This window comes from Maniola hyperantus, chromosome 14 (assembly GCF_902806685.2).
Source record: "Maniola hyperantus chromosome 14, iAphHyp1.2, whole genome shotgun sequence".
Lineage (NCBI taxonomy): Eukaryota > Metazoa > Arthropoda > Insecta > Lepidoptera > Nymphalidae > Maniola > Maniola hyperantus.
In genome coordinates, this window is record NC_048549.1 from 8,919,985 (window position 1) to 8,947,151 (window position 27,167).

The 27,167-nt window shown below is 36.8% G+C and overlaps 4 protein-coding genes across 12 annotated transcripts in view; 2 read left to right on the plus strand and 2 right to left on the minus strand.

Moving 5' to 3' along the window:
• Positions 1-393: 393 nt before the first annotated feature.
• On the minus strand, positions 394-16,732 carry LOC117988146 (uncharacterized). Of its 3 annotated transcripts, XR_011237560.1 has the most exons (10): positions 16,573-16,732; positions 16,206-16,480; positions 15,755-15,917; positions 14,576-14,747; positions 12,962-13,072; positions 11,774-11,942; positions 11,132-11,364; positions 10,678-10,774; positions 5,748-9,854; positions 394-5,306 (listed from the first exon to the last, which is right to left on the minus strand). XR_011237560.1 is itself a non-coding variant. In XM_034975264.2 (9 exons), exons 2-9 carry the CDS (start codon positions 16,442-16,444, stop codon positions 9,803-9,805), a joined length of 1,230 nt encoding a protein of 409 aa, XP_034831155.1. In that variant the 5' UTR covers positions 16,445-16,480; positions 16,573-16,732; the 3' UTR covers positions 394-9,802. The 3 variants fall into 3 exon arrangements, 2 of the variants coding, with proteins under 2 accessions (XP_034831155.1, XP_034831154.1); XM_034975264.2 differs by having other exon boundaries at positions 394-9,854; positions 12,962-13,066; XM_034975263.2 differs by having other exon boundaries at positions 394-9,854.
• On the plus strand, positions 4,598-7,121 carry LOC138403257 (transcription factor Adf-1-like). The gene is made up of 2 exons (XM_069503114.1): positions 4,598-4,838; positions 6,195-7,121. Exons 1-2 carry the CDS (start codon positions 4,613-4,615, stop codon positions 7,073-7,075), a joined length of 1,107 nt encoding a protein of 368 aa, XP_069359215.1. The 5' UTR covers positions 4,598-4,612; the 3' UTR covers positions 7,076-7,121.
• A 1,153-nt stretch (positions 16,733-17,885) lies between the features above and the next one.
• On the plus strand, positions 17,886-19,409 carry LOC117988538 (p21-activated protein kinase-interacting protein 1-like). Its single transcript, XM_034975689.2, has 3 exons — positions 17,886-18,035; positions 18,123-18,414; positions 18,598-19,409. The coding sequence occupies exons 1-3, from the start codon at positions 17,967-17,969 to the stop codon at positions 19,389-19,391; spliced, it is 1,155 nt and encodes a 384-aa protein (XP_034831580.1). The 5' UTR covers positions 17,886-17,966; the 3' UTR covers positions 19,392-19,409.
• A 1,906-nt stretch (positions 19,410-21,315) lies between these two features.
• The window catches only part of Spn (Spinophilin), a 53,614-nt gene continuing 47,762 nt past the window's right edge, over positions 21,316-27,167 (minus strand). For all 7 annotated transcript variants that reach the window (XM_069503066.1, XM_034975692.2, XM_069503067.1 and 4 more), the window contains 3 exons: positions 26,947-27,102; positions 24,388-24,536; positions 21,316-23,870 (listed from right to left, as the gene is read on the minus strand). In XM_069503066.1, coding sequence (XP_069359167.1) covers positions 23,634-23,870; positions 24,388-24,536; positions 26,947-27,102 — 542 coding nt within the window. In that variant the 3' untranslated portion in view covers positions 21,316-23,633. The remainder of the gene's footprint in view (positions 23,871-24,387; positions 24,537-26,946; positions 27,103-27,167) is intronic.

A 27,167-nucleotide genomic window follows, 5' to 3' on the forward strand; every position in this document is an offset into this window, starting at 1 on the left:
TAGCGTTCCGGTACGATGCCGTGTAAAACTAAAGGGGCATGGGTTTAATAAAAATTGCAATACCCCTTCGAGGTTAGCCCGCTTCCATCTTAGACTGCATCATTGCTTACCTCCAGGTGAGATTGTAGTCAAGCGCAAGCCCATTTACTTTATTTAAAAAAATGAACTTTATTACCGTTGAAATAATATCGTAAAGAAATCTATGAAATAATATCGAGAATATCGTAAGCAGTCGATAATGGCATGGCAGGAAAAAATGCGCTACGCCTCGCCAGATTTGCGCCCTTTGGATGCACCTTAATTATAGGGCATCACAAGTCTATTAAATATGTTGATTCACTCTACTTGTAAGCCTGTGATCTTTAGGAAAGGAGAGAAATAACAAAAACAACATTGTTGCATCACTTTATTTATTCTAATTTCTAATGCATTTCTGGCTCCACGATATTTTTTACAAATGATAAACAATATCAGCAAACAAAAAGTTAATGGCAAGGCCAAATTACACCACTTAAAAATGCAGGTAGGTCTCTACTTAGTTAATTTACATAGACTCACGAATATATAGATAAAGATGGAACAATCGCTCTTCATGCCTACTGCACTACTACTACCAAATTAGAGCAGTCAGACACCATGACCACATGAGTAGATATCCCTCCGACCTCTCGCTTGGCCCTCGAAGTGGGATAGCGATATATAGGTATTTGCTTCAAATAGGTACAAGTACATATTAGGAGTGCGAACTCCAATTCTACCTATAACTTCGTGCATAGACTTAAAATATCTATGTGTAGGTAGATATTCGTTATTTGGAATATCTACCCTCATCTGTTAATTAATTATGATAAAGAATATATGGTAGATAATGATTGATACATCACACATAGGTTGCCTAGCTAAACCACGTGCCAATGATGTTAAAAAAAATTAAAAAATCGATCTCTCAGCTGATACTCGACTTTAATTCATAACTAATAAGGGAAGTTGATCGTTTTTTTTGTTTGTTAAGATCATTGGCCCGTGATGGCAACCTAATATGTGCGATGTATCAATCTATACATTATCTACCATATATTATCTATCACAATTAAATATGAGGGTAGATATTTCTAATAACGGATCTTAGATCATTAACCAAACAAGAAACTCTTCAGTTGAAGTTATGACAGAACTTTATCACAGACTCGATTGCAACATTTAATGAAGGATAGTTTTTGTATAATAAGGAAAACTGCTATGTGCGAAAACGGTAGAACTTGCATATTTCTAATGAGCATACTATATAAATTATCGTATACAAATTATTATAAAGTGCTTACCAAAAATAATCAACATATCTAAAAGGTAAGCTTTTCAGACATAATATTTTTATTATTGCATTTGCATTATGTATAATGTATTTTAAGTATTTGTTTTTATACATGAGGGCTACATAAAAGCCAAGCGGCTGTCACAGATATTATTATTTTAGCTTATTCCAAATTATTTTGAAGAAATCAGAGCATAGTGTTGAATACAATTATTACGATTATGTGAAACGAAAATGAACGACACTACTGCATATATTATTTTAATATGCATATTATTTATATTATACTAAATGTGTGTTGATTGAAAAATAAACAGATAGCTCAATTAATTGAATAAATAATCATGAACCTACTTTAATAAACATAAATTCAGTTTTTACATATCCGTCAATTTTGACTTGCACACATTACGAGGCACTCAACAAAAGGGGTTTGAATATTTTAGTACGGAGCCTGGCCTACCTACATGTTCGCCATTTTCTTTTCTTTTTCAAAATAGCGGCTACGCATTAAACCTGTATTAATCAATAGCTGACATCAATACAAATAAGTATTGTATGAGACAAAATCTTCCAAAAGGTTCTACAACTACAGGTTTTATGCGTGGCCGCCGTTTTGGTAAAAAGAAAAAAATGGCTGACAACTAGGTAGGCCAAAATCTTGAAACCCCTTAGATTCGGAAGTGAGATCGAAAATTTTAAAATTTCCCCCAAACAGTGGCTCTTGCGTCACAAACATGATATGTTCGCTGTATAGCTTTTATCAATATTAAAAAACTAATTCCAATAGTTAATTTCGCCAATAGGACCAATTTTAAGAAATATGATATCAATTTTTGACTAGAAAGCTTAATTCTAATACAGACGGAGATTCATACGGTCGTTATAATACTTCGAGGACAATGTTCTTGATTGTAAAAAACTTAATACTAGATGTTTTGTACAAGTTTTAGAAGAGTATGAAATAGCCTCATTGCGTATTTGTATGAGGCAGCGATGGAAGAGCAGGTTATGTAAGCGCCCCTCAAACTTTTACTGCTTCTTATTTATGTACGTACAGTACACGACAGGTCGAGATGCTAATCGGGGTGGGTACGACCCGCACACCTGCACAGTCCCGCGCTAACCTGGTGCGAGTTAGCGCGGGTGTGCGGGGCATCCCCCCGCCTCATACGCCGATTGCCATCTCGACCTGTCGCATAATGCACGTTCCTAGACTAACATTTTTAAGATCTATCCACAAAATACCTCTTGACAAGTATATTTTTCAAACGTATCATGTGATTTTCTTTCTGTTAATTAGTAGGTAAACATAAACGTAAAAAATTTAAAAAGTTGTGTATACATATAAAGTTAACAAATCGTGATGCCTAAATAGTATAAGGGTTCATTAAATAGATGAATATTTCTTACTCAAGTACAACCTCATAAACCTAAATTATACATAATTATGTATTTATATGTTACGCTTTACAATTTAGAATATTAAAGTGCTAATGTATAAAAGATGTAGGCTTTGCCTTATTATTGCACTAATAAACTTATGAAGCCGATTTTACATGTGATGTTAATATATAAAATATACGATGCTGTAAAAGCAGTTCAAAATCTAAATTTATAATAATATTACGTCATAGAAAAAAATCGAATTGTAAAATTTTAAAGCTCAACATAATGAATAATTCATATGTAAATGTGTAAAACAGATGCCATAGTGCAAAACTCCTGAATTCTAAAATAACTCAATACCAATACCAATAACATAACTAAGGGTGAGATCTATAGAGCGCAATCTTACTTTGCTTAGACTTAAAACGAGACGGAGCTATATCACATAAATCTGTCTCGTTTTAACTCAATCTTAAGTCTGAGCAAAGTCAAAGTGCGCTCTATAGATCTCAGCCTAAGAGTAAATCCGCACTGCAAAATTTCACCGAGACCCTAGTGACACAGAAATTAGTGAGTACGGCTTCATACAGTGCGCGCAAGACAAGTAGTCCAATCTGAACACGACGCGCATAGTACAAAACAGATCTTAGCCGGGTTTGTGGATTTAATCCTCAACCTACGCAAACGGCCATGCATCAACTTCAAATTGGAATCTGTTCTATTCAATCTGTTTTGGGTTAATACAACCCAATTGACTGAACAATTTCAATAATAATAATATGTCACAGAATATCTATAGGAAAAATCTCTCGGAGAAATTTCGCATGTGGATTTATCCTAACACCTTACCGATAAGCATGGTATAAATTCATAATTTTGACAGATTTTTAGCTAAGCAAAATGTTTAAAAATTCATTCACTCATTTATAAAATGCTGGCGTCCACTAGGCTCGCCTAGCCGAATCGAATCACAATAATTCGCCACCTATCTTTTCTACAAACTATAAAAATGAATCGCTAAGTGTGTTGCTGATCGCAAATCTCGAGAACAGCTGAACCGATTTCGCTAATTCTTTTTTTATAATATTCCTTGAAGTACGAGGATGGTTCTTATGGAGAAAAATTTAAAAAATTTGAATCGACTGTTAGGCGGTACGAAGTTCGCCGGGGCAGCTAGTTTACTATAGAATTGCATCGATCAGCGACGCACCGCGCCGAACCAAATTGTTTGTCATACAAATTTCAATCAACTCAAATCGATTCGGCGCGCCTCGACACAACTCCAGGCTTCACCTCATAAAATTATCTAATTGTAGGTTTTAGCGTAGCGCATAACTCAGAAGGCTCGTGCGGTAGTGGAGCAGTGCGGGAGGGTGACAGGGCAGGGTGTCACAAGTTGACGAATCACTGAGCTCTCGCGTCACGTCATCACACCCTCCCGCACCGCTCCACTACCACTGGAACCTACTCAGTTAAGCATTATGCCTATAAGCTATTAGGTATTATTCTGTAGTTACAAAACTTACACCACGATTATTAGTAAAGGGATCAAATAAAAAAAATCATCAACTTCGACAAGCGCTTACTCAACATAGTACGTTCCTACGATTAATTATTTATCAAACCTTATTTTATACACGCATCTACAGTCTAGACAATGTGAAAAACTTGCAGTCTTCAATACGATACTCTCTATCACTTTACAAGACAAGACATGGCGATTGCTTTTTTTTATTTAATTCTACCAAACGCTAAGGCCGCGGATACACCTGTAAGTTTTACTAACGTAAGTAGCTTACATGATTAACTTATGACTTTACTAATGTAAACACTCTCATAAGTATAGTACGCGACAGGTTGAAAAGGCAATTGGGGAGGGAACGCCCCGCACACCCGCACAGCCCCGCGCTAATGAAGTGGGGAGGTGTACTGCCGCACAGCGCGGCGTCATTCTCGGTTCAACGCTGCGGTGTGCGGTGTGCGTCACGGGTGTGCATTATGGAATTTTTCGAAGACAATTTAATAGAATTAGTTCGCAACTATCCTTCTTTATATAAAAATAAAGACAAAAAACATAAAAGTTTGATAGTTAAAGATAATTGCTGGAGGGAGATAGCTGAGAAGTTGAATAAAACACGTGAGTTGTTTGTATATATTTCTAATTGTTTATTCGACAGCGGTAGGTACCTAAGTTTACATAAAAAGTGGCAAACATTACTAGTGACACATGAAACATTTTGATGATTCTGAGGTTGGAAACTTGATGAACAATTTAATTTAAATTTAATGAACACTTTAACTTTATTTAATGTTATAGAAAATAAGCAATAAGTTTTGAATTACCTACTCACTTAACTTGTCCTATCTACTTCACTGTCTTGCCAAGGTACACTACCACGATCACTGTTGAAATACTGCTTGAATAAGTCACGTGTCACCGAACCATTTATATTATAACCTCTTCCCGGTATACGCGCCATAGGAATTACATTTTCAGAAGGCATTTCAAGAGTATTTCTGTCTGAATCGTGTATGATCAAAGAACTCATCATATTATGGATGATACAAGCTGACATAACCAACTTGTCTACGACACGAGGGTTTACTGCAATAGGTGAAAAAAATATTCGAAATCGTTGACATAATATGCCAAAAGCATTTTCAGATGTTCTTCTTGCTCTACTAAGGCGGTAGTTGAAAATTCGTTTTGACCTATCTTGAGACGCATGATTTTTTGAGTATGGTTTCATCATATAGTTGGTGAGACTAAATGCATCATCACCTACGAAAACATAAGGCATTTCTATGTCAGCTTCCGGCAACTTTGTTGGCGGGGGAATCTTTAGCTGCCCATTTTGAATTTTCTTAAATAAATCAGATTTCATAAATATGCCTGCGTCACCTTCTTTGCCATAAGAACCAACATCTATTGTTATAAATTTTCGATTCGCATCGACCACGGCAAGTAAAACAATAGAAAAAAACTGCTTATAATTAAAAAATAAGGACCCGCTGTTACTTGGGCACACGATGCGTATGTGCTTACCATCTATTGCCCCGATACAATTAGGAAAATTCCATAAAAACCAATATTCTTCGGCTATTCTTTTAAAATCTTCCTCGGTGGGTTCAGGAAGTGCAACGTTTAAAAGTCTCAAGCATATACTTTGTAAGACTTTAGGCACAATTTTGCATATCCAATTATGGCTAATTCGAAATTGAAAACTTAAAGATCTATAGCTTTCACCAGTCGCCAAATACCTGTAAAAAAAGTAGGTACTTAATTAATGGGTCAAACATCGGTGCAAAGGTAGTCCGTTTCAGTTCAGTGGTCCGTGTAGGTAAACATAATAGTAAATTATCAATTATGAATCCATCTAACTAAATCTTATTTCTCCATGAAGAAAAATACTTTATTTATTCGGATTATCTCGTTTAAAATCACTACTCATGTTTACCTCCACTTGTTTAACTAACAATGTTATTGTTTCAGCTGAAGAATGTAAGAATAAATGGCGTAATTTACGCGACAATTATAGAAAAAATCAAAATAAGAAGAAAACTGGAAGTGCTTCTTTCGTTTCAAAGTATGACGACGAAAGACTTAAATTTATAAATGACAGCTTTGAAGAAAGGGAGTCTATTTCAAATCTAAATCCCGGAAATGTTCTTGAGGTTGATGAAGATAACAATTTGCCAGTAGAGATATGTTCAGGACCAACTTCTTCAATGCCGAGTTCAACGCCGTATTCACCATGTGAATCTATTTCACAACAACCATCGCAAGAAGGACATTCAATAACACAAAACAAAACTCAAGGTACATCACAAGTGAAAAAGAAAAAAAGAGAGAGCCTTGTCGAAGAGTTTAGAAAGAATAGAGAAGAAAGAACAAACATGTTGAGACAAATTACAGAAAAAGGCAATACTCCAGTACACACATTCTTTAGGAGTATGGCCGACGTAGTTAGTCAATTTCCTCCGGACAAAATAGCTCAAATCAGAGCTCAAGTTTGTAACATCGTTACTGAAATGGAATTATTGGTCTTGGCGCAACGAGAGACACCATCCCCACAGCAATCATTCAACACACCACAGCATCCAATCCACGCATACAACTCGCAACGAGAGACACCATCCCCACAGCAATCATTCAACACACCACATCATCCAATCCACGCATACAACTCGCAACGAGTGACACCATCCCCACAGCAATCATTCAACACACCACAGCATCCAATCCACGCATACAACTCGCAACGAGAGACACCATCCCCACAGCAATCATTCAACACACCACAGCATCCAATCCACGCATACAACTCGCAACGAGAGACACCATCCCCACAGCAATCATTCAACATACTTTGATGTTATACCGAGTTACTGTATTCGATTAATAAAAATAATATGATTATGAATTGTTTTATTTAATTACCGAAATAAATTCATTTAACTTACCTCAACGTTAGGAATAGTTTTTCTTGTGCCGTAATAGCAAAATTCCGATTTCTGGTTCTAGGCTGTGTGTCACTAATATCATCTTTTATGGCCATTAAAATCTTGTTATAGATCTCCCTTGAAACCCGAAAGTAACCCATGAATTTTTCTTCACAATCAATTAAATGCCTTTTTATTAAGGTTTCGTAACAACCTTCACTCCTCCGTTGTAAATACATGTTCCTCGGAGATTTTCTTTGTCTATTCAGAAGCAGTAAAAATTCTTCTTCTTCCTCCTCTTCAAGCAAAGCGCAAATTACAGAAAAATTGTTCATGTTCACGTCTACCTTGGTAGCTGCGGCAAAATCAACTGACCACCTCTCCGCAGGGACGCTAAATGCTGCGTCGTGACGCTGCGTTGCGGCGCATACCGCAGCGTTGCGCGTCACGATCGCCAGACCAAAGCTTAACCCAGTGCGGGCGAGCGCGGGTGACGTGCGCGTGTGCGTCACGTCCCCCCGCCTCATACCCCGATTGCCATCTCGAACTGTCACGGACTATACATTTACATTAGTAAATTTGTTGTCCATTATTTAAGCTACTTAAGTGAGCAAAACTTACAAGTGTAATCGCGGCCTATAATCAATTTTTGCAATAAAATATAACAATTAGTAGACTACCTAATTCAGCAGTAAGTAGTCAAGAATCGAAAAATATAAAGAACCAATTAGCGTTATTCATTTTAATTCGAATAGCTAAATCATTTTTGTAATAACTGGGCTTAACTTTAAAAAATAATTTAAAATTTAATATTTATATTATACTTTTAGAATCTACCTCGGATATAAACTCACACTCGAAATCCTTAACTTACATAATACTTTTCTTACACAAGATCCATGTCAAGACTCCGCTCAAACCTACCGCGATTACACCTCTATCACAGTGTAAATAATGCACTTACAACAGTAAACCAGGATTAAACATAGCATAACTAGGACGAATTGTAAAACTTTACAAATAATTGTAAACATTATACGAGCCAGTAACGTCTCAAGCAAAATCATCACTCAACACAAACAGTACAGTAGCCGGCAAGAAATATTGTACATCGACCTTTAGAATAACATTTCGGCTTTGTAGAGCGTTTCTGTCACTCATACCTGTTTGTGGTGTTGTTGGTCTCTTCGACACAGACAACGCTATACGAAACCGCTATCTCTTTCTAAAGGTCGATGTACAATATTTTTTGTCGCGTACTGTACAAAGTCGATCCGCTGTTCCTCTTTAAGATTTAGTCTTTAGATCAAAAGGTGGAGTCACAGAGTGTATAGTCTGTACAATATGACTTCTCACGCGCCATTCCAACTCTATGGGTCAACTGTCATGTCAAAAGTATAGTTCAACTTTTGACATGACATTTGACACACACAATTTGGGGCGTGAGGACTCATTTTTTACGCATTATATCTTATATTACACATTCTTATACACAAGGAAGCCCGTGGAAGCGAATCAGCCAGTAAATTATACGTTTAAAATTAAGGCTTTCTACGCAATTCTGATCTATGTAATAAATATTAAAATTGAATAATGACGTCAGGTGCTCTTCAGAAAAAGTGGTCGCTCAACATTGATGTATGGCAAAAGCAAAACCTTTATTTATTTATTCTGATACAAGTTAGCTCTTGACTGCGATCTCACCTGATTGCAAGCGATGATGCAATTAAACCGGCTTTTACTACCGGAACGGCCGCATTTGGATCACATTAAATTTGTAGAGCTTTCGCATCTCTTTTACTCTCAAGCGTTTTCTATCTTATATCTTACTCATCAGCGAGCACAGATTTTGTGACCAATAATATACGCCAAATAAAAATTGAAAATGGCAATGTAATATGCCCAATAAAAATTAAAAATTACTGAGCTGATTCTAGCGTGGCACGGCCCGCGCCCGCCACGTGTTGGCATTAATCATCCCTAAGACGTTACTGAGCTACAAAATTAAACTTACAATAATATTTTTATAACATCAAAAGCAATAAAGTATAGTTACAAAACGTACGTAACATTAAAAAAGTGAAAAAAGATAAGATGAATAGTTTCATCGATAAACACCAACAAGAATAAAGTAATCATTACGAACAATAATAAAATACTTAACTATAACTATTATATTGTATAATATTAAAGTTTGTGCTGAAAATGTATTACCATAATATAATATTAAATAATTAATAAAAACTAAGATGTGATTTAGAAAATGTTTAAATGTACACTGCCTGCGTGGTTTTCTTGTAATAATAAAGTTGTTATTATTCAAATAACAAATACACATAATTTTCGTAAATCTTCAGTAGTGAAGAATGGTGGAATCGAAAATTATTGCACTGGTGAAAATCATATTTTATTATTCTGTTCATACATTTTTTTGATTTTAGTTTTATTTCATAGAGATTCGATACTTTAAAATAATATATTTAAAACCGTGTAAAATTAAATTAAAAGATCCTTTTTAAAGCAACTTCGTAAACATGAAAGAAGAGCTGTTCTAAATAAGCATTTTTTGTTTAGGATACGTTGGGTTAAAATAACCCTAATTAAATGACACATTATGTGTGTACAATACATATGAATGTATATATGTATATTGTAAGGCTAGTTACCGCTAACAATTTTGCGACTCTCCAGCTCTTCCATGTTGTTCGAACTGGAAAATAATAATAAAAAAATGTTGGTTGTATGAAATTAATAAGTGGCTGTATTTTTAATACCGTGCGGCGCCGATGTTACAATACTGTCACTGAAAGCTTTTGAAGTCAAATTTTTTGAGACATAATAGAGAAAAAAAAACTTCATCTTTAGAAAAAATAAGTAAAGTAACCAAAGAATGTTGAGCTAGCCCGACCTAACACGACCTAAAGCGGCCTAATCAATAGACTTTAATTTTAAGTCTTTTTTGAGCACCCGATACATACGAAATTAGATGGCTTATTTTAATGTTAATTAAATTAATTAAACTCAATGTTTTGAAGTCAACTCTTGTAGTTCAATGATTTGTAAGTAAGTGCCCGAGTAATTTTGAAACTAGTATAATTTTACAGCAATCTGAAAAACCACAGGCAAAATTTCATTTACTTGGGTTTAATATTTAAATAAGAACCAAGCTTCGTTTATTTAGACTGAGCGTTTTAAATTCTTAAAAGGGGGTGAACACGGCGGGACGGATTATACAAAATTATATACAAGTATTACACATGGATACACACAACCATTTACTATTAATCTGTATATATAAAAGGAAAAACTGACTGACTGACTGACTGACTGACTGATCTATCGACGCACAGCTCAAACTACTGGACGGATTGGGCTGAAATTTGGCATGCAGATAGCTATGATGTCTGCTAAGAAAAGATGTCTGAAAATTCAACCCCTAAGGGATAGCAATAGTGGTTCGAAATTTGTGTAGTTCACGCGGACGATGTCGCAGGGAAAAGCTAGTCTGTGAATAAATAAGAAAATATCTTCACCGTAGTTTGTCGTCATTCTTCCACGACGTGACCTGAATGTGCGGAGGAGGCAGGTAGCTCCGGAGCGATTGCACTAACTGGATTGTGTCCAACAGAACTGAAACAAGATTTACTTTTAACATTAAGCCCAATAAGTTGCTAGTGGAAATTTAAATTTGGAGATGATTTTCTAGATTTGATAATGCCAGCGATTTCATCTGTGTTTGTTTAAGTTTTAGAAAATCCCGTGGGAACAACTCGATTGCACACTCGATAAAAAAATCAGCCTATTATCCTGTTTCTGGGATGCAAACTTTCTATGCACCAAACATCAAAATTGGTTAAGCGGATGATATATGAAAAGGCTACAAAGAGAAAAACACATTTATAATATTAGTATGGACAAGTGGTTGCTGCTCGCGCCGCCGCCCGACGGCGACTCCAGGCTCTCCAGGCTAGCCCTGTATATACTCACTCTTCTGCAGCTGCTCGCTCTGCTTGCCGTAGGGCTTGCACATGGCGGGGCGCACGCAGGGCCGCATGCGCTGCAGGTTGCGCGCCAGCTCCGCGAAGGCGCGCACCACGCGCTCCTGGCCGCCGCCCGCGCTGCCGCCTGCGCTCGCGCCGCCGCTCGCGCCGCTGCCCGCGCGCTCTGCGTGCCCGCTGCTCGCGCCGCCCGACAGCGACTCCAGGCTTTCCAGGTTTGCCCTGAACAAACAAACGACAGATGCGTTTATGAAATCCTGTTTCCACTACGTCTGAGTTCTACGAGCTCAAATAAAAAAGATTTGGTGTTAGACACCCAATATTCGTCCTTAAGGTGTAATTCACCTTCATTAATTGGGTTGGGTGTGTCATTGATATTAAAAAGCACCAGAAACCACTTAAAGACTACTTCAGTTCAGGTTTTAGAAGTGGGATCCTGTAAAAGTGTAAAAATCATATTAATATGGCTCACAACCTTTTACCACAGAATACTAACTAGGTATTACACTATATAAATATAAAAAAGTGACACTCTTCAATTTATCGTCACCTGCAACTAGCACTGTTCCGGTACAAATAATGGATAATTAAATGAGGTCGCTTGTATGAAGTGTTGGGTGTAGTACATTACCTCAGGAAGTCGGTGAGCTTGTGCTCGTCGCTGTAATGGTGCTTGGGCTTGGGCTCGTGGCGCGGTGCGTGCGCGTACTTGTCGGCGGGCGGGTGCGCGCGCGCGCCCAGCAGCATCTGCTGCGACAGCTTCTCCGCGCGCCGCTCCGACTTCTCGCCCGCGAGGTTTGCTGGAATAGCCAAATTTTATTTTATTCCATATCAAGTTAGCCCATAACTGCGATCTCAGCTGATGGTAAGTGATGATGCAATTTAAGGTGGCAGCAGGCTAATTTGGAAGGAGTGTGGCGGTTTTACACCGTTATCGGTTTCTACGCGGCATCGCACCGGAACGCTAAATCGCTTGGCACTTGGCTTGCAAATATATGAACAGATAGAGTAAATCAGTCAGTAACCTATATTAGTGTAAAGCTAAGAATGTTTGTGCAAATCACTTGTTCTGTCAAGATTAAATTCTGCTTACAATGTATCTGGGCCTTGTCTCCTAAGTAGGACTAAAAAGATTATTCAGTTTGTTCAAAACGCCTATGCTTTGCTTCAACATTCCACCATGCTCACATGTCACTCCTTATATTAACAAAGTAAATCTCTTGAAGATGGAAGCACATAGAAAGTTACATCTTGCCACTCGTAAGAAACTAATGTGGTTTGGTGATAAGTCAGCATACATTACACTAAATTCCCACCTCTTTCTATCTACATTCTACACCAATGCATAGAACAGCGGCATTTAATATATTATAATAATTATTATTGCATTTATTATCTGTTACAATATGTAGGTCTTAATAATTCTGTTATACCTCGTCTCATGGTTTTTATGTTACGTTACATGGTCTACGTTTTCTTATATTGTTAGTCTTTTTTTAATTATTTGTTTAATCCTTGTCTGCATATTTTATTTTATAATATACTGTAGTAGGTAATATTCTTCATAATAGATCAGTTTACCTTGTTGTCCGTGACTTCACTTTTTAAAGGCTTCCATTGAATACCAGTGCTGTAGCTTGCTGCAGCATGATGATGGGAGACCTATATTTGGTCACATGTGACACTTTATTTAGTATATTTTTACTTTTAAGTATATCTAATTAAAAAATATACTACTGATTCAATCAGTTTTAAGGTTTGTTGTAGTGTTCATTGTAGTGTAGTGGTCAAATAAAAAGTTTTCTTTCTTTCAACTCACTGAGAGCAGCGAGGTGTGGCGCGAGGGGCAGCTGGTAGTCCTGCGGCAGCGCGGCGCCGCGCAGCAGCCGCTCCACCGCAGCGCTGTCCGGAAGGGCGCCACTGCCTGCTTCTAGATATATATGAACTTATATATATGATTCCATATTCCTACACCAAGAAAACTGTAGAGGTGCTGATTCTGATCGCAACTAAATTTTAGACTACAATTCTCTGGCATCCTTTATTAGCAATATTAAAACGAAAAATATGCAGATACTTTAAATTTAGTTTAAAGAAAACATCAGAATCACGTCATTGCCTGCCTAAACCAATTTGGTACTGGTAGAGATTTCTAGGATAACGTTGATGCAGAATGTACTAATGTATATGTGGTCAAGGGTGTACCTCAAAATTACAGTAGCATGAACCTTCTTCTCTACCAGGACAGCACAGGAATTAAAACAAAACGAACATAAAGCACTGAGTCTAGAAACTACAGATATTGCATGGAGGTTTTCTTTATTACCTACTGAGAAAGGATTAGTTATATTTATTATCTCTCAAGCAAGGAAGTACTAATAATGGTGAGGAAATCGGGTGAAACATTTTTGATATTTACCTAGATACACATTGGACAAAATGCTTCATTAATCACCTAGTGATAAACAAGCATTCGTTTAATCTGTACTGATTAGATTTATACTCAATAAAATACAAATAAATAATAGGTCAGACCAATTTCGAAAAAAAGGTCCTTTTTGTAGTTTTTAACAAAGACAAACAATATTGATACTGCTTTATTCAGTACTAGCAGATGCCCACAACTTCGTCCGCGTGGATTTAGGTTTTGAAAAACATGTCGAATCTCTTTGATTTCCTGGGATAAATAGTAGCCTATGTCACTCTCCAGGTCTTTAGCTATACCCATGCAAAAAATCACGTCGATCATTCCATTCCAATGCAACATGATTGAAGGACAAACCAACAAACACACTTTCGCATTTATAATAATATTATGGACAGTGATTTTACCTCCTGTATACCTTTTATTTTGTTTTTCCTTTAACTTTTTCTTTTTTGTTATTTGTGTTATTTTGATAGGTTAAGAATTTCTTGTTTTGATTTCACATACTTAGATTGTAATGGAGCTGACGTGTATTATAAATAAAGGCTGTAACCAGAATGCTAGCAAAAACGAAGACAAGTGATACTACTGATGATTACTGATATGAAAACACCAAAAAAAAAATACCTACATTTTGTATAAGTTCAAATAAAACATTTGACTGACGCTAGAGTCAACGAACGTTGCGTAAATAGGCACATTCGGAGTCCATTTCACGTCGTAGGCGGGGCATTGACCCGATTTTTGCATGCTATACATCGCGGGGTAAAAAAATACTAAATCACTAAAACTACAAAATGAGGCAAATGGTTATTGGTATTGGATTTTGTTTAGGTAGTATAACAATAAGTTTAAGCTAAGTTTTTGCTAGCATTCTGGTACAATCAGGGTGTACCCTGTATAAAAGTCCCTAAATAAATAATATAATATATATAATATAGTTATTAGGACAAGTCTACTTTTGTTCATCAGTTCCTGCTTTATTACCGCTGTAAAGTATTATGTCACCTGGAATATATGTGGGCTGTTGGGACAAGTGCTGCTGGATGGACTTCTGTGTCATCTCTAGTTGATTCTTGTAGTACCGACATGCTGGATTTGGACAGTTTTGAACTACTTCCACTATAAACTCTTTCTCCATTCCAAATTGATCACGGCCTATGGTATATGACTCCACAACCTATAAAAAATAACTACAGTACAACAACAAAAACAACTAGTAAATAAATACAGTATGCGGCAGGAAATATTGTACATCAACCTTTAGAAAGAGATAGCGGTTTTGTAGAGCATTGTCTCTGTTGTTGTGACATAACGTCATATAGGTATGAGTGATAGAGACAATGCTCTATGAAGCCCAAATCTTATTCTAAAGGTCGATATAAGATATTTTCTGCTGGCTACAGTAGTTATTTTAATTTGTTAATATTGCTTGTTTGTTCTTTATCTGTTTTTTTTTTGTTCTCTATGTTCATGTCAGCAACATAGTACAACAACATACAAAATTAAAAGTAATAAATTTTTTGATTTATGTCCTCATCATCATCACAACCCATCAACAGCTAACTACTGAGCACAGGTCTCTCTTAGAATAGAAGGGTTTAGGCCAAAGTCTACGATGCTGCCCAAGTGCAGATTGACAGACACTTAAATCTAATAATAAATGCAACACCATTTTTATTACAATTACATACTTTAGAAAGATATTTTGGCTTCATAGAGCATTGTCTCTGTCACTCATACCTATGTGACATTTTGTCAGTCTGAACAACAGATACAATGCTGTACATAGTTCATGTAGTTCATTTTTAAAAAAACAAAATGGATTAGGCTACTTACTACACTCATAGGACTAATGGTTTTCCATTACCAAATACACTGGAACATTGTTATAATACAGCAGCATTAGCAGAATATGTTAAACACTAAAAACCACTTTAAGAAAAAGAACATCTTAATAGTCAATAAACCTTATGACCCATTCAGCAAATTAAAAGATTCAAGTCAGTTTCAAATGTAAACTTATTAATCCTACAATCCTACAATTAACATTTTACTACGTTGTTCTACAATGATTCTAAGCTTCTCCTTGCCAAAGTTAACATTTTGAAGAATGAGATGCCAATTCCAGCCTATGCATTGTGTAAACTACGCCTTATATTAAATGTACAACTACAAAACACTCACTGCTCTGACAGTAGCTTCCAAACCAAGATGCAGTCCATGAGGGCCATTCATGTGTTTCAGCATCACAGCATTGGCAAAGTGTTCATATGGCAGAATAATTTTCCCATTTTCACGATATATTAGTCTGCCTTGTGCATCTAACCCAACTCTTGATGCCATCATTCTGAGGATTAAATTTTACAAAATAATTAATTAGTTATAATAACTAGTACCTAATAACTTCCTAAAATATCTCCAATTTTAGCTATTTGAATTTAACAATGATAGGTTATGTTAGTTGTTTCTTATTAGACAAGAAAGATTTTTTAAATAACTTAATTTCCTATTTAAAAAAAATATACATAAATAAAAACTCATGTTGAGTTTACTTAAATTTTGTAATTGCAAACATTTCTTCATTGTATGTGTAGTGAAAAATATGGTACCTAAGTAATAAACACGGAAATCTTACTGTAAATAAGCAGCACTAGGAAGCATGGATGATTCTTTGAGATCACTGAAGCACTGCAGTAGCTCTATGCTGGGGCTCCAGCCCTTGTTCTGCAGGTACAGCTGCAGCAACATGTACAGCTTCTCTGTCACGTAGCCCTCCGCGCCATGCGGGCCCGACGCACTCGAGCTACTCGCCGCTCCACTCCCGCTCCCCGAACTCTTCGCGAGCACATTCTTCATCGTCTCCGCCAAATCCATCTTGTAGATGTCTAAATAAGTCCTCTTTTGGGAATCCTGCACCAAAGTAATTGGAAAACAAATATTGTTTTCAAGATCGATAGAAGACGTCAGTGAAACTCCAAACACAATTGCTTATGTACACTCACCAGAATGAAAGTGTGCCTTTATCAACCACTGGGAAATAGTATATTTTTGTAAGATTTGTTAAAATTATATCCATACAACAATTTTAACTTTAATTTCAGATAAAATACGGATTTTTAACACTTGTGGAAGCTTTTTTCTTGACGCTGTCAAACTCATATATGTTATTGGTCTGTGCTGTCAAACATTTTAGCACAGACAAAATAATCCGACTAGTGTCTTGAGTAGTCTAGTACTTGAGACTGGCAAAGTGCATTGTGCTGACATGGCACTGGAAAAAGCCATATATTAAGAGAAGAAGTAGTGTCATTTTGTCTGTCAAATGAAGAAGACAAAAGTTTATGGTACCACCGGTACCACTTCATGCTTGTGACAAACACTGGCAAGCACCGACCAGAAAAAGTCGGGTAGAACGAGCCACACGCGAGTTGGAAGCGGCCACGGCCATACAAAACAAGAGGGATGGACTGATACATCTACTTCGTTCGCCCTCAAGTTGACAGGCCCGACAGGCCCTGCTGGCAAGCGTGTGGACGGATGTCATCTCGCAAGGCAAGCGTATGTACGGGTTCTAGTAATTTCTAAATCCATGATAGTTAGTAAAGCCAGACGAGAAAAAATTCCATGGTACCTAACTAACTAGGTACATCTCAGAAGAAGGAATATTATAAGTAGGTAGCCCTATTGTGACACTTACTATTAGAGCGAGATAGCTAAATGCATTTAAGCTCTTATTAGAACGTGACAAAATGATTATGTTTTGTCCTTATCACCGTGGCCACTTTTTTTTTGTTTGCCAAAATGTATATGTGAGATTTTGGCAAACAACGTAAAGTGAGGTTATGTTGACTCAAGTATTGTAAATAAATAATTGATTCGTTTTGTTTTCGAAGTTATTGTGCAATGGTGGGTTGCAGTATAGTAGGCTACAATAGCCAACGCGAACGCAAAATAGACGGAGTAACATTTCACAAGTAAGTACCTCTGCTTGAGCGAGAGGGACTGAGGGGGCCACGCTAGTTGCATATCTGACCATATCTGTGAGGAACATGGTAACTATAGGTACCTGTACCTGTACCATAGTATACCAATGTACTCTGTGCCTACTGCCTGTACCTACAATTGTGCCCTCTTGGTGCCTGTTGGTGTGGATGTGGTGTGGATAGTGCATAGGGATAGTGGATTTCCATTGGATGCGTAGGTACCATATGTAAAAAGTACTCTGTGGTAGGTACCTATTGGATGTCATTGTGAGGTGTCATTTGTCCTGTATATATAATGTACTCTGTGATTTGTCAAAGAAATGGTAGGTATCATAGAGTAGGAATGGTATGGAAATGTGAATTTGAGGTTATTTGAGTGTTTTTGTGAGTTTTAATTTTTTATTAATTTTAAAATGAATGAAATAATTGTAGGAACATATGAAGGCTTTTTATTAGGTTATTCACTGCGATCAGAAGATGAAGTAAGTAAAAACAAATATAAATTTCAAGTACTTATCGAGCTCTGTTAACCTGTATAAAATCATAAATACATATTTCTCGTGTTACAGGGAACGAAACTAAAGCAAACTTTCGCCACACATTCGCATACAGCGTCTGTGCGATGCGTTTCTGTTGCTGGGAAGTTCCTTGCATCGGGAGGGACTGATGATAAAGTTGTTGTTATAGACTTGAAGACCCGTAAAGAACATACGGTTTTAATGAACCACGATGGGACGATAAATACAGTTGCTTTTACTCACGGGGGTACGCACCTACTTACCGGCAGTGATGATGGAAGCATCATTGTGACTCGGACGGGCAACTGGCAGATTGAAAAGATTTGGAAAAAGGCCCATGGTGGTAGGTCTTATTTGTTCATAATTTTTTTTTTTTTTGTTTTTAATTTTTTAATTAGCGTATGTTTGTGTGAAATTTGTATCATAGTTTCTACAAAATCGATTTTGATCAAACAGCTTAAATGTGTTTATTACATGGCTGGGTAGTGGAGAAGTAATTTGTTATTCTTTTAAAATTTTATTTCAGGACAACCAGTCACTGCAATATCTGTTCATCAGTCAGACAAATTGGCTTTAAGTATTGGTGGAGATAAAACTCTTCGTACATGGAATTTAATTAAGGGTCGACCAGCCTTTACCATAAACTTGGCCAGCAAAGGAGTCAGCTTGCCTACTGAAATAAAGTTTTCACCTGGTGGAGATAGATTTTCTCTTGTTTCTTTACAAAATGTTGATGTATGGACAATCAGTAAAGCAGGTTTAGAGAAACGTTTGACTTGTAATTCAAAACCAACAACTGTACAGTGGATTGATGATGACAAAATGTTTGTTGGACTAGAAACTGGTAATATTATTAACTTCAAAGTATCAGAAACACAAGCGGAGGCGTGTCACGCTCATAAACAGAGAGTCAAATGCTTGCATTATGAAAACAACACCTTATATTCAGCGTCAAGTTCTGGAGAACTTAAGGCATGGGCTGTAAGTGATAATAAGCTTAAAGAGATATGCTCATTAAATGCTGCTTGTAGAGTCACTTGCATAGCATTAAATAGACAGAATATTCTAATTAAGAAGGAAGAGTCTGAGAGTGAAAATGATAATGCAGAAAATGAGTCTAAAAAAGATGACAGTGATATATCTGATACTGATAATAAAACATATGTTTCATCAAAAAAGAGGAAGCCAGGAGCATTTGTAACTATAAGTTATGACAATGAGAATGCAGAAGAAATCTCTAATGTGACTGTGACTGAGCCATCTGTGAAAAAAGCAAAAAGGAAAAGAAGAAATAAAAAGAAGAATAAAAGTGATAACTAAATGGTTTTTTTTTTTTTTACATCTCAAAATTTTTTTGTTCATCTCTATCATAGACAAATATTTCTTTTTAAGAATTCCGTACCTCAAAAGGAAAAAAGATATCCTTCTTGTACTAATAGGCTACTTGACACTTTTTTTAAGTTGGTCTTAAATGGTTAATATTTGTCCTATTATATCAAAAAAATTAACACTATATTTTTTTGCGCCCTAAAAACCGTAAAACTTTAATTTAAAAAAATATTTTTCTTAGACAGGTGAAAACACTGTCGGCCATGTTTGGCCGATAGATTATCTGTGCTCTGACGTCATGCATTTGTAAACAACAGCATGACCTCCCAAAGTTTAATAAACATGACTTCTATACTAGTTTACATGAAAAATATAGTAATTATCGTTATTGTATCATCCGAGAATGTAAAAAACGCATCGATAAAGACCACAGGAAAGTTGTGGATTAGAGTGCCCAGTGAAATAAATATACTTAACACGCAAAGACTTGCTTAAAGGGATCCTATATGACTAACGACTTCAACCCAAATTTATTTTTGCAAAGATCACTTTGTTGTAAGTCTTACTTAATAACTTATTCAATTTATAAAGAGATTATAAAGAGAAAACGATATTTTTTTACGTTTACTATGAGTTTTTAGAAATATATAAAAACTAGCTTATGCTCGTGACTTCGCCCGCGTGGACTTCATAAATTTCAAACCTCCATTTAACCCACTCAGGGGTGGAATTTCAAAAAATCCTTTCCTAGTGGACACCTTCTCTTTACCTACAAAGAACACACTCACCAAATTTCATGTATCTAGGACCAGCTGTTTAGATGTTTAGGCTGTGCGTTGATATATAAGTTAGTCAGGACTCTAAATTTTATATATATGGATACTACGTTAGTCCCCGCGTGACATAGGAATGACATTTCTTTGTTTACATATTTTAATGACGTCACATCATGGCTGACAGCGTTTTCTGCGTTTCAAATAAAAATAAAAATTGTATTTTTTTAAATACTGAAAATTAAAAATAATTACTTGAAGATGGAAAGAAATAAACTATTAATAAACTTAAATCTAAAAAAAAAGAAAACAATATTAAATTAAAACTAAAATAAATTAAATTAAATCTAAAACCTCATCGAGACCACCGCAGCGAGGCATTGTACCCAAGATGCTGGCAGCATTACCCCTTTGGATGGCCAAACTAATTCTTTGGCCAAGGTTTTAAATTGGATTTATATATCCATCCTGCGTTTTTAATAATTGTTATTGATATATTTCGTTGTCTTAAGCAAAATACTATAATAAATAATCATTTATTGGACGAAATTAGATATGAGTCAAGTAGCCTATTGTATACCTTTCTAGTTCTAGGCTTATAGGATCACTTCATTGTGTTGTGTCTGTCAATGTGGGGAATCACAAGACCTATATGGCTATATAGCATACTTCCTGTTGACCTAGAATCATGAAATTTGTTAGCAGTGTCTTCTAGTACAAGTAAAGGAAAAATCAGAAAATCGTGAATTTGTGGTTCCATCGGTTCCATCACAAATAAATTACGGACTTGTGTTGCCAAAATAATAAAATAATAAGTTTGCTAAATCACACTAAGATTTTTTTTATTTATAGACTAGCGCTTGGCTGCAATCAGACTTCTCAAATCAGTATAATAAAAATTGACACTGGTAATTTTTATTATACTGATTTGAGATTTCTTTTAAGGTGTGGGTAACCCTTCGTATGCGTGGCCGTCTGTCTGTCAAGTGTCAGCTGGCTGTATATCGTGAACTGTTGTGAAATGATCAAAATGCGTTGTTTTGATCACATCCCGGTTTTTGCCATTTAATAATGTACCTAATAAAATATAATAATGTGAAATAAATACGATAAACTGGATTGATGATAATAAAAACAATATGTTATAAGACTTTGGTTTCTTTATTTATTTATAGATAAAAATCTTTTTCTGAACACACCCAAATACACAAAAAATAAATTGTAGTATTATAATAAATTAATTTGGTCCCAAAATAAATATTAAAATAATTTAAAGGGGAGTAAACAAAAAAGTCAACAAAGATAAAAAAGTACTCATCAATTTTGGCAATAGTTAATGGAGTTCTACTTACTCGTATAATATTAATCGTTAAATCTTAATCGAAATAAATACTCTAAATGATGTACATATCAGTCATACGAACACAACAAACATACAATAAGTCTCCAGTCTGTCTGCTTCGAGACCACAGGTATTTACACAGTAAACGCAGCTACGGAACCAAGCACGCTCAATGAATACACAGACCGATTAACACTTAGATAAACCCTAATAATGTTGCCTAAGAAAACTAGAAAGCCCATCTAAATCATTCAAGTCACACACAGAAATAACTATATTGAGAGAAAGTTATTGGAATGTAATATAAAACGTGTATAGATTTTAATACAGGAACTGAGGTGTAAGGAGCTTGTCTAGCAAATACTGTAATACTGGATGAAAAACATGCAGATAGTTCATGATGAGATCACGTCGTAATGATTCGATGAATGATTTCAATTTAATAATATAATGTTGCAGATACTCTAATTAATCGGTGACGTTACAAACATTGTGTCACCGGACTAAGTACATTTTGTGCAATACAATTTATAAATAAATGCCGTTACCAAAATCAATTTGTATATTTCGAATATTGGCCTAGATAACTATCGCAATGTAATCGTTTATTCAATACATAGATGCTAAATTATTACACTTCAAAGTTACAATTTATCCTAAAAACTTGAAAATTCCTGAGAAAAATTCTATAGTGGTATTTCATAAGGTTCCGAATAGCTTACAAATTGATCTTATGACTAGATTGAGCCAGTATCATCAGACAGTCCACCTCGCATCAAACTCACAGAGAAGTATAAGACATTTAATATAAAATGTAGGAACAATGAAGAATTTCAGCATTGAAAATATATTAGTCGTATTTATGTCACTTTGGTAGCGCTTATTATATATCAATCGGATTCTATTTCAAGTTTCCTTATATTTAGCCTACTTTTCGATTCCTCGTTCGTAGCAGCTCTATCGTCTCTATCTAAAAGCTACAAATCAGATGGCACTATGCGACAAGCAGCCGCCACCATTCGAACACCATTTCTGAGTACTAAGGTACATATCATTTTCACTTATCATATTTTCGTTTTAAAGTAATAATACATATTAACGAGTTTGAGACAGTTCACACCAATCACACATAAATGCGTACAAAATGAGAACTCACTCGCCATCTTAACTCTGTGTCAATTGTCATGTCAAAAGTACGGTTCACCTTTAAAATAAGACTAAAATCCTACTTTTGAGATGACAGTTGATACAGAGTTAAAATGGCGAGTGAATTCTCAAGGAATTCTGATTTTTTACGGACTATACATGTCGTCATGATAAAAAAATGAAGAATAAAGCTGCCACATAAACGCTCAGACACAGATAAGGCAAGAAATGCATAGTAGGAAAGAATAAAATACTTAAGACTAAACGACGTACAAATTGTTACAACGTCGACTGATGTGAACTGTGACTCTCTTTGGCGGGAGTGCATTAATAGATGGTATCTCAACTAGACGAAGATGACATACGATGACGATAAATTTAGTCAATGAAGTTACAATATGTAGGCTACAACATTTATGTTAACGCTCGTAATTGTCGTCTAGTGTCGGATAAACCTCTTAACTGACATACAGATACGTTACATAAAGTCATTACACCGGGTTTACACGTAAGTCATCATCATCATCATCATCATCATCAACCGTTAAAAGGCCACAGCTGGACATCCTTTGTAGGGACTTCCACACGCGACGAACTTGCGCAATCTGTATCCAGCGGCTCCTTGCGACTCGTTTGATGTCGTCTGTCTATCTAGTGGGGGTCTTCCAACGCTGTGCGAGGTCGCCATTCCAGCACCTTGGGATCCCAATGTCTTTCAGTTTTTCGAACTACCGATTTCTTTTTTCAGTAACGCGTGAAAGCTAATATCACACGATATATGACATAATGTCTGAATGCCTCTAAAATATTATTTTAGCAAATAACCTAAAAACGCAAACACACACATAAGACTGTGTCTGTGTGTGAACGCAGTGTTAACTAGACAAAAATCATGAACAATCGTAATATCAGTGCTGCTTTTAAGACAGTCCTACTTGAGAAGGGTTATCATGTACTTTAGCTTGGTAGGTGTTACTTTTTCTTAGCCTTTTTTTCGGCCTTCTTCATCGCCTTGAGGTGCTTCTCGTGCGCGGCGCGGAGCTCCTTGAGGCGCCGCTTCATGCGGCGGCGGTCGTCACCCGCCAGCCCCAGCAGCTTGAGGTCGGCCGAGCTGAGCGTGAGCAGCAGCGCGCCGTCCACGCCGCGAGTCGCGAACGCGCCCGCGTGCCTCTCCAGCCCCTCGCCCAGCGTCGACACCCACTGCCATACCTGAAATCATACATTGACATTGAGGAGCTGGCGAAAAACCTGTGTGAATGCACGAAATAAAATTTTACAAGAGCTATATATGAAGAACTTTTTGTGTAAATATACCGTTTTGATCGAAATCACGAACTTTGGACTCAATTTTAGCAGCTTCAATCAATCAACCAATCTTTTTATTTGTTTTAAATGTAGGTTTTAAAAGAGGTCAAATTTGCATTCAGTAATCGAAATCATCAATTATGGACTCAATTTTGCTTGAAAATGAATTCAGTGGGCCAAAACTCGCTTTAAAGAAAAAAGTATCAAAAGTACCTACATAATTTTTTTCTGCGCTAAATCTCTGCCGTGCTTACACCAAACTTTATGTCGCTTTGGTCATTAAATTCAGGGATAATAAATTAGTCAGTTGAACGGGAAAACCTGCCCTGCCCTTGTTAGCCGACATGAGCCGTATTTGCGTGATACGAAGCGACTGGCAGCTGTTCGAAAGGTCATAAAGGTTGATGCACACTACACGCACCTGCTGCTTGGTCCAGAGGCTGGGCGGGTGCGGCAGCGGCAGCGCCGGCAGCGGCACGGGCGGCGGCGACAGGCTCGCCTCGGACGCGGCGGCCGACAGCGGCTGCCACGGCACCTCGCCGCCGACTACACAAGCCGGAGCTTTCTTCACTACAACCACACGCGCCCGTCACTTATACACTACACGCGACACGCACACTCGCTACTTTCTATGCACATTACGTTGAAGTGAAACTTCTTTAGGCACGGTTGAGAATCGTTAAGTAAAATGCAAGACACTTGCACCGAAAAAAGTTATCCTTAAATCTTAAAGACGTCACTATATAACCTAACGTTTCGTAGATTTTTAGTAAATATCGATAAGTATAAGTGAGGTTTATAAATGCCTAAGAATGTATAAAAATAACCCAAAGAAGTTTCATTTCTTACAATGTGTACAATCTTACGCATACACGAAACCATTTACGTGTGTGTGCCTTCTCAACTACGAGTAGATATAATATTCTGAACTTGTAGCCTTACTGATCATAATATTATGGTGGAAGATTTCTAGCATAATGAACTAAGAAAAAAAATATAACATCGAAATGTTTCAGAAAATGTGTTTAAAAAATTAAATTTAAATCATAGCATAAGTAAATTAAAATAATTAGAGGTAAACACAAAAATGACATGCAAATTAAAAGCACAACTGTAACTATAAGCCACAAAATAATGGGCACAGGAAGCTAAGGAGCATAATTAATATCCACCATCACCCATATTTTTTTATGAAAAACGATAAAAAATAATAGTTATGAAGGGTTACGATACTGTCGAAATAATTAAAAGTGAATAGACTTATCACTTAAGCGTTATAGCACCTACCCTGTTCAGATATTACTTCCAATATTTTGATGCAAATCCGAACTGAGAAATTTAAAATCATAAATTGGTAAATAAAAAAATTGAAACGCTTAAAATATTACATCGATACACCTAACGATCATAACAGTAGAGTTAGATTTCACATCTCACCAACACTGATAGAATTCGAGCGACGAAACACTTAAAAAAGTAAAATGGACATTTAAGGTGACGCAGGACGCTCGACCGAAATTGGCAGCGCACGGGGGTAACATGTTTGCTTTTCACTTGACATTGTATGAGAAAGTTGAGAGGCACGATGATTTTCACCGAAATCAAGCGCGCGAAAAGGGTTTAGGAAAAGTATTTTTGAGAAAAAACTGCTGAATTTATGTTTGCAAAGTAAAGTTATTTCAACTAACGAATAAATAAACTACGTCTAATGATAAATTGTTTTTGAATTTTCATATCCCTAATCTTATTTATTTACGCCCAAAGTTGTCATTAATTTAGTGTTAAAATAGGAATCTTTTGAGCCTCGTAACTTTTAAATCAATATTTTTTTCAATGTTTCATATATCAATAAACCTAGATAATGACGAGATAAATCGATATAATTCTTAGTTTTGTGCGTACAATATCGAATATTGTTGTAATTTCCCTCCTACGTTTGTATGAAGAAAGCACCGAACTGAGTCCCCTTAAAGCTCAACTTTGGGTTCCATCCACATTGGTATCCAATGTTTCTTAACTAGCTACGAAATAAGACCAATACTTCGTCCTGTCGTAATCAAGAATATTTTATCCGGGTTCGTAACGGAATAAGTTTGTACTGTTTGTATGTCATACATCTACAGCCAGCGCTCCAAGCGGAAACGTTGCGAAATTAAAATCGTTGGTACTGAATTTTCGATTTTAAATCAAGGACATGTAGGTCCATTTTAATTTTAATCTCGAATTTTACCAATGTTGGTGGTTGGTTTGTACCAATCAAAAATTAAGATCACCAAATAAAATTCGAGTAATTGATAAAATCTCATACAAAAACTAAAATTGTCCAGAACGATCGGATATCCGAAATACTTTCACATTCCTACCCATTATTACCGAAACTGATAAATTAATACTTTCGATATATTATCAATATCCAAGTCTGAAATGCATTAGCGTGCAGAGGCATAATAGCAACCGCTTACTCTTAATTGAAAAAGATCATTATGCTTATTTCTGGTTACTACCTGTCTAAGGGTGCATTTCCACTGACGCGGAGCGGAGCGGGTGGAGTGGAGCGGAGCAGACTGTGAATTGGCCAGTCACAATCACACAAATCTCAACTCCGCATCAGTGGAAACAGTGTAAGTGGAGCGGAGCGGACTTTCAAATAAAATATATGAACACGCGGCCCCGAGCCGGACAAAATGGAGTCAAGCAGGCTGTGGTGCCGAGCAGAAGGCATGGAGCAGAGGGTAGCGGGACGGTGTGGCGCACAAATTTGACTGATGGTAACACGGCTCAATGCAGCTTTAGTCTGCTCAACTCAGCTCCGCCCCGCTCAATTTTAATGGAAACACTTGCCACTTTTCAATACTTTTCTCCGCTCCACTCCGCCCAGCTCCGCATCAGTGGAAACGCAACCTAAGTAATGCCTGCCCTAGCTCCGAGCCCTGTGCACGCCACTGCTACATGTCATATGTTTCACATCCCCAATACAAACCTCTAGCGTTGGCCTCGCTGACGGCCTGGCGGATCTCGTCGACGAGGTCGTTGGTGAGCTGCACGGGATCGGGGTGCGGCGAGGCGCCGGCTGCCAGGCGCCGCTCGCGCTCCGCCAGCACCTGCTTCAGCTGCTCGGCCAGCGACGCCGGCGGACCTACCCCACACGGTCATACAGTTGCTTCTAACGAAAAATGGCTCGACATTGGACCGACAGACATT